The sequence below is a fragment of the Pygocentrus nattereri genome, chromosome 3 (genome assembly GCF_015220715.1).
Source record: "Pygocentrus nattereri isolate fPygNat1 chromosome 3, fPygNat1.pri, whole genome shotgun sequence".
In the NCBI taxonomy this organism is placed as follows: domain Eukaryota; kingdom Metazoa; phylum Chordata; class Actinopteri; order Characiformes; family Serrasalmidae; genus Pygocentrus; species Pygocentrus nattereri.
In genome coordinates, this window is record NC_051213.1 from 37,869,815 (window position 1) to 37,877,834 (window position 8,020).

Consider the following 8,020-nt stretch of genomic DNA (forward strand, 5'->3'; position numbering starts at 1 on the left):
AAAACCACAGAGAGAAAGCAATGTAAAGAAAGAAGGAGAAAAAGAAAGCTGTAGAGAGAAAAATGTAGAGAATGAGAAAGTGATGTAAAAAAAGAAAGAGAAAGGGATGTAGAAATGGAAGAAGAGAGAGAGAAAAGAAAGATGTGGAGAGAAAGATGTAGGGAGAAAAAAGAGTAAGAGACAGTAAGAGAAAGATGCAGAGAGAAGGAGGTAGAGAGAGAAAGATGCATGTATCAGAGATAGAGATAGTAAGAGAACAAAAGAAGCAGAGAGAGAAAGAAAGATGTAGAAAAAGAGAAAAAAGGACAAATACTTAGCGAAAGCGAAAGTAAGAGAACGAAAGAAACATCTATCTAGCTTCAGCAGTATTATCACTATTACTGTTAAGCCATCTTATAGCTTTGGCAGCAGCTGTTAATGGTGAAGTGTCCCAGTTAAGCCATTAGGATCTGAATAAGAGAGAGAGATTAAAGTGGACTGTGAGTGTTTTGTGGTTGTGTTGCAGTGCTGTTGGGATCGAGGTGTGAGCTGGACAGGCAGAAAGGAAGTTGTTGCGAGTGCAGAGAGAGAGAAGTGAGGGGAATGTCAGTGTATCAGTCAGGCGAGGAGAAGCTGTCCCTGTAGGCTGCATCATCCTGCTCTCTTTAACATGAGTAACAACGCTGACTCAACCAACATGCACTGTCTGCGTGTGTGTATGTGTGCAAGTGTGTGTACTAGATCAGTGTGGGTTAGCGCTTAAAGCACTCAAGGTCAAACCACAACACGCACGCACGCACGCACACACACACACACACACACACACACACGCACACACACACACACGCACACACACACAAACAAATCTGCACATTTTACTCTGTTTAGCAATGCTTTAGTACACATTTGATGGTTTTGACAGATTTTATATCAGCAGATATGACTGTAAGGTCAAATTGAACTCCACATACACATCGCTACATTAGATCCCACATAAAAACAAACACACACACCAGTATTTATGTGTAAACCCTGCAGTCATTCAATTTCTAGTCAAAACAGTTATTAGATGTTTATTTTTCAGTGTCAGAAAAAACAGAAAACATGTCTTTAACCAAAAATGACACAGCCGAAAACGCTTTCAGCTTTGATCTATTTCAGATCTGAAATAAGAGTGGAGCTTGTTTTTATCAAAGATAAAGGTTTACAAACTGTTCATATGATAGTGACAGTTTTGGTGGTCTACCAGGTGCAGTTGAGCTCCATTTTCTCTACAGTTTGTAAAAATTTTTTTAACTTTTTGAATTTTGGAAGCTTTTCCCCCCTCGCTTATTTTCCTTTGCTATTCCCCTTTCCTTATGCCTAATCACATTAGAAATTTCAAATGAATCATTTGTACCTAATTGCCATTGTAACTGAAAATTAAGTAAATGATATACTTCAGTATATGTATGCATATTGTATAAGTAATTTTCACAATTCAGAGATTGAATATGCACAACCATTTTAATGAGTGGATTACACTGAACATATTATTAACAGATAATAGTAGCAAGACCATTTTCTAAACCACTTATCCTTCTGGGTCACAGGGGGCACTGGAGCCAATCCCGGCAGTCACTGGGCGGAAGGCAGGATTCACCCTGGACAAGTCGCCAGTCCATCACAGGGCTGCATTTATTTAGTTTAGTAATATTTTGGACATGAGCATATATACATCACCTTTTCTTTTAAGAACACTTAATGTTCTAAAGTGGAACATTTGGCATTTGTCTGTATGTAATATACAAATCTTCAGCTGAACAACCATACAGGGCTTTTGCTGTCATAGGTTAAGCTTAATAAAATACACATTTTCAATAGGATACAGGCCAGGCCAGTCTTGAACCAGCACTCTCTGATTACACAGTCATACTGTTGTAATTCATGCAGAATGTGGCTTGGTGTTTTCATGTTGAAACAAGTTTGGATGTCCTTAAAAAGACAATGTCTGGAAAGTGTCTAAAAGGCATCATATGTTGCTCCAAAATGTGTCCAGCGGTAATGATGCTTTGACAGATGTGGAGGTTACCCAGTAATATGCCCCCATACTCTGACAGATGCTAGCTTTTGAACTTTATGCTGGTAACTGGGTTGACTCATCAGACTGCAGTGTTCATTTCCTCTGTGCCTCAGTGCATTTCAAACGAAGTGAAGCCCAGGATGTTTCTGGATATTGTTGATATGTGACCAGCTTTTATGGGTACAGCAGTGCGATGGTGTTTATTGACAACGTTTTTCTGACCATGTGAAGTGATATCCATCACAGAAAAATGCACCGTTTTTAATGCAGTGCAGTGCAACTTTTTTTGGAATTGAGTTTGTATAAGTGAGCTAAAAAACAAAAAGGTGATCATGCTAGACACCATTTATATCTAAGGTTGGCTGCTTTTGAGGGACGTCAGAAAACCATAATCAATTGTGCATTTGGGCAAATGCTCTTTTATTTTAAACAGGCGCTTTAACAGAGGCAGCGAAATGCCAGGCTCAGTGCTCCCCCAAAGCAAAACATGAGCAGGGGAAGACACAGGAAGACATGACACGCAAGGAGGGTAGACAGTTCTAACCACTAGTTATACTACAAGCCCTCCTCCTCACAGGCAATTCTGCAACCCAAAGTCTGTAAGGCATGCAAGTGTGCACTGCAGCCTCTCTGCAGCTGGAGTCCCAGCCTCTCCACCATCCTGGCCAGTACAAGGGCCGTGGGGTGCCTCCTTCTTGGCAGCAAACACCTCCAGTCATCTCTTGGGGCTATGTTCTTGGCACAACGGTGCTTCCTTGTCCAGCGCACAACATGGAGACGGTGAAATGGCTCCTACTAGGGGCAGTGTAACTCCTCACAGCTCACAGCGTGAAGTCCAGGGCTACTGGGAGCAACGACAGCAGCAGCAGTCCTCCTCTCAGCCACCTTCCACTTTCTCTATCGTCCATTGCGTCGTCGATGCTGAAAGGGTTGCTGCTAGTATGGCCTACCCACGGCCTTTGGGATCCACTGTTAGCCGTCACAAACAGCATCACTTGCCCCATTTCCAAGCCCAGACATAATTTGGACAGTCTTTGCTTCCCAGTTGTTGGGTGTACCACTCCTGGGATGGGGGAAGCAAACCTGAATGTAGCGTATATATGTTCGGTTTGGACTGAGAGTTATTGTTAGCTGCAGACAGTGGTTGTTATTCAAATTAAAGTTAAATTTCTAGGTTTATCTCAAAAAGAACTGTAGTAGGATAAATGATTATTTTGTGTTGCAAGCCTGTTGTCTCGTGTTTTTGTAATGTAAGGCTCATGAATCATTGTTTAAGAGGAAATGGGCTGGACAGAATACAACAGATTGCTCTTTGCATTTGTGAATGCTACTAGTTCAACATGCAAGTCTGTTTCAGTGATTATCACCATCTTAATGTGTCCTTCAGTTGCACAGCGAGATTTATTGGACTATTAAACAGCAGCCCCCTTCCCTATTCCATGACCACCATCCGCCTACTCTTCCAGCCATTCTAATGGAAATTCTCATTTAGAATGTCTTTAAATGGCTGATTACAGATGTTCGCTGCGCTGCATGTGTTTATTTTGCACTTTTAGCACATGACAGGTGTTGTTGCCATAACACTAACATTTTACAACAGCTTTTGGCAGCAATAGTGCTGCCTGTGAGAGTTCTGTTCAGTGCTAACAATGCTGTGTGTATCTGTGTGTGTGTGTGTTTGTGTGTGTGTGTGTGTGTGTGTGTTTGTGTGCACTGTATACTTGTTTTTCTATACTATTGAGGACTTGAACACCAGACGTCTTCATAAAGATGTATAAAAATTCTAAATGTCTATTTATTTTTGAGATTTGGTTATGGTTGTGTTAGTTAGGCTTATGATTAAGTATGAAAACAACTAATTATACATCAGACAGATCTGACAGAACAGAATTAGAAGATTTCACCTTTAAATAGCCAGGACCCACCAGAAGATTCAGGCTTTTGTGGCACACTTAAGTGTATAGTAATAAGTCTGTTGCATGTACTTCCATAGTATAGATGATGAACTTGTACGGCAGCTTCCAATTTCTTTACAGCTAAATTGACAAACTTTTTGGTTGATTTCTATGTTCTATTTTTCTATTCTATCATATTAACTTTCCAAGTCACAATATAAATTACATTCCTTGCTTGTTATGTGCCTAACTGGCATTTCAGGTTCTAAAAAAACAGTTGAAAAAAGTTATTTCAACAACAAATGAATAATGAATCAAATTAAGTTCTACATCAGCAGGACGAGGCACCTGGCTCTTTAGCACAATCTGCTCATCTAAAATGATGCTGCTGAGGTGTAGCAGCATGTAAATGTACTTACCATGTCAGTTACACCACAAAAAACAATACATATGAACTGAGATATTTATAATAAATTGGCCGATTGCTGATTGTAGGTTTGGAAAATACATACAAAATATTTGTAGTTTATGTTTATATACATATTTTTTGTTTAATTGCATAGTGTATAGTGCATAGAGAAAATATATTTTTGGTGTAAAAAAAATGTTGATTTTTATTTTTCTGCATCATTTGAATCTGGTCATCAATAGAAATGCTCCAAAATCTCTATACTAAAATCTCTTTACACTGACTTACATACGAAGTTAAGAATTATATGTAAAATGTGTTAATACATCAAAAATGCTACACCATTGGCTATGGCTTGGTTTTCTTTGGACAGTGATGATATGTAAGTATAAACATATATGCATAGACACTCAATCCCTGTCGCAGCCTTCACAGGCTGTGTATGGGGGTGTGTGTGGGTGTGGGTATGTGTGTATGTGTGTGTGGGTGTGTGGGTGTGTGTGTGTGTGTGTGTGTGTGTTTGGCGGGCCGTATGTGTTTGAGAAAGCTACTGATTCTGGATGACACAGTAAAAGAAGGCAGGAAAAAAGGACACACATAAACACACACACACACAAGCAAACATGCTGTTCTTGGTTTGTCCTGCGGAGGAAGCTTTTGGTTCAGTGAAGCCTCATAAGCTCTCACTTCTGTTTACGCTCAGTAGCGTACGCACTGAAATATGTACTGACATTGCTCTGTTTTCAAATGTCTTCCAAAAGATAACTTCATTGGTGTTTGTGGCAGCATGTACACTTTCAGCGCAGCACTCAGATTCCCTTAAGCGTTTCATTACAGAGCCAAGAAACTCAACCGTCTCTGCTTGGACAGATGGGATATGACTGGCTATGACTCTTACGCTCATGCTGCATTTATAGGTACTGTTTTCTGTAGTCGGTCTGTCCGTCCGTCATGCACCTCCACTCCATTTCTTTACAAGTACAGTCAAATACAGAAGTTTGGGCGCCCCTGGTGAAATAACATGTTTTGTTGGTTTTGAAAATAAGTGAACACATCCTCTACAGAGGACCATTTTAATGCTTAATAATTAAAAGGTGCACTTTATATAATAAATTTAACATGTTGGGAAAAATGTGCATAACATATGGCCTGTGCTAAAGTTATGGCACATTTTGTTTTTTTCAATATGTAAAACAAGTGAATGGAAACTATGAATTAAATGAATTAAAACCTATGAATTAAAAAAAAGTCTTTACTTATAATGGAAGTTAATGTAACAGGATTTTTTACGTAAGTAATTCAACCTTTATTGTTGAAGATGAGTCCATTCACCATGAAATGTAACATAATGTATCACATGGAATTAATTATGGAAAAAGTTTCAAGAGTGGTACAAGATTTGGACAGTGGACATATCCTGCCCACTTTTAAAATTTTGTGAAATAATTTCGAATGGTCTGTGGATGGTTGTCATAATATACTAGAAATATTGTGCCCTGTATGTATGTGTTTTTAAAACCATTTTTAAGTACACTGTAAGTTATTAATAGTACTTACTGCTTAATTATCATCACATTTCTCTTTGAGATTTTTTTTTTGCTGAAATATTTATAGGTATGTTTTGTTCACCAAGCTGTATGCAGGCTGTAGCCTCCCAATGTTGGTACTCCTTGTCAAATTTGACAGGGGTTAAATGTGTACCCCTGTCCTCAGTTCTCTCCGTGATTAATAAAGTACATCTGCAATTATCTGCAAAGTGAAATTAGGTTCACACATCATCTACAGAGAACACACTTCTCTACATTTTCCTGCACAATTATTGTTTATTTACTGAATTTAACATACTGTGGAAAAAATAAAGCATAAATGTGGACTGTGCAAAAATGATGTCACATTTTATATTTTAAGGTTTCTTTTTTTTCCAATTCATTCAACTCAAAATTCCATGTAGAGGATGTGTATTCTTATTTTCTCTTAGAAATCAACCTTTCCATACAACTGTTTGTTTGTATGTTTGCCAAAATGACATTCTATAAAAAAAAGCATCTATAGAAACATCTATTAAATTCATTAAGCAATGGCAGAACCCTCACCTGTCCGTTCTTCAGAAGGTCCGCCCACATGCTGGTCCCATCCCCACCCCTCATCAGGACGTTGTAGGTAAAGAAGTACGTCCCGGGCACCTTGCACACAAACTTTCCTGATGAACTGTCATAATTATTCCCGATGTTGGTGACCACGTCATCGAACCTCAGGATCTCATAGCCCTCCTGTGGGTTCCTCAGGCCGGCATAGAATGCCACACGGGGCCCCATTGCGTAGGTGGCTGTGCTGATGCCTGTCGCAGCTCTACCACCCAAGGAAAAGATCCCTGGCTGCTCTACCTCATTCTTTTCACCCGGTGGTCCCATGGGTCCTGGTGGACCTGGCTCTCCAGGTGGTCCTGGTGGTCCTGGAGGTCCAGGAGGTCCAGGCTTCCCCGGGCGTCCCGCCCTGCCCTGTGGCCCATGGGCATAGGTGGGCAGTGGGGGACCCATGCTGTTGTCAGTCAGGGCCTCAGCCTGGATGTGCGTGACGGCCGTGCCCATGGCTCCGGCTGTTGTGCCGCCTGCTTTATCCAGGTAAGGGTCGCAGACCATCCGGCAGGTGCCTAGCATCTCATAGCGGCTGGTGTCCTCACTGCTGCCCACTGAGCTGACCAGGACGGGGATGAGCACCACCAGGATGAGTAGCAGCATGACGGCGGCTGCGGCCCCCAGCAGGGTCTTCCGTCCCAGGCTGAGGCGGGAGAGGGGCGGGGCCGCCAGCGCGGAGCTCTCCCCGCACGGCGGAATGGTGAGAGATGGACGGGAGAGGGAATCCAACTCCCTCCACCTATACGCTCAGCACGAGGACGCTGGAGGGTCCTCCAAGTTTGTGTGCACGTGTCTGTGTCTGTGTGTGTGGTATGTGTGTGTGTGTGTGGTGTATGTGTGTGTGTGTGTGTGTGTGTGAGTGTGCGTGTGTGTGTGTGTGTGTGTGTGTGTGTGGAGACTAGGAGGGTTCTTAGGTGAGTAGAGAAGAGTCTATGTATGTGTGCTGGAGAAAGAGAAGAAAGAGAAAGAGGATGATGTTCTTACACTCTCCTGACATGACTCAGAGAAGGCAAGGCGGGGGGAGTGGGAGGAGAAAGAAAGGAGAGAGAGAGGATGGAGAAAAAAAGGGTTGGAGGGAGGGAGAAAGAGAGAGAGAGTGAGAGGGAGAAGTGTAGCCAGGCAAACCCAACACTCAAAGACATCACAGAGTCATTTTAGTGTGCTTTCATTGTTCAGTGTTTTGAAATGTGATTTCATTTTTCACTTGTTGAGCTGGGAGATTTCAGACTGGTGGACAGACAGAAAGAAATACAGAGGGGGATAGAAAGTCACCTTATGGGCTTTTGTGTGTAGCGTTATATGGCTTTTTGTGGCCTTAAAGGGGAATCCTAATGAATTTTCCAAATTTCTCCATAAATTGTTGAGAGTTTAATTTAAATTACAGATCACCTTCTATGCATTCTGGATCCAAGGGTCTGTCTCACAACAATGAATTTTTATTTTTTTTGCTTTTCCAGCTAACTAAGCAAAGTTTGATCTAACCCTGGTGGCAATGGTGACCGCATTGCCTTTTAATATTATAAACACTTTTTTCTCATGT

General features: G+C 41.4%; 1 protein-coding gene across 1 annotated transcript in view; it reads right to left on the reverse strand.

Annotated features, from left to right (window-relative positions):
• The window catches only part of LOC108429188 (C1q-related factor-like), a 10,253-nt gene extending 2,813 nt beyond the window's left edge, over nucleotides 1-7,440 (reverse strand). Inside the window, exon 1 of the mRNA XM_017700751.2 lies at nucleotides 6,439-7,440. Within this exon, the coding sequence (XP_017556240.1) occupies nucleotides 6,439-7,083 (645 nt within the window). The 5' untranslated portion in view covers nucleotides 7,084-7,440. The remainder of the gene's footprint in view (nucleotides 1-6,438) is intronic.
• Nucleotides 7,441-8,020: the final 580 nt, after the last annotated feature.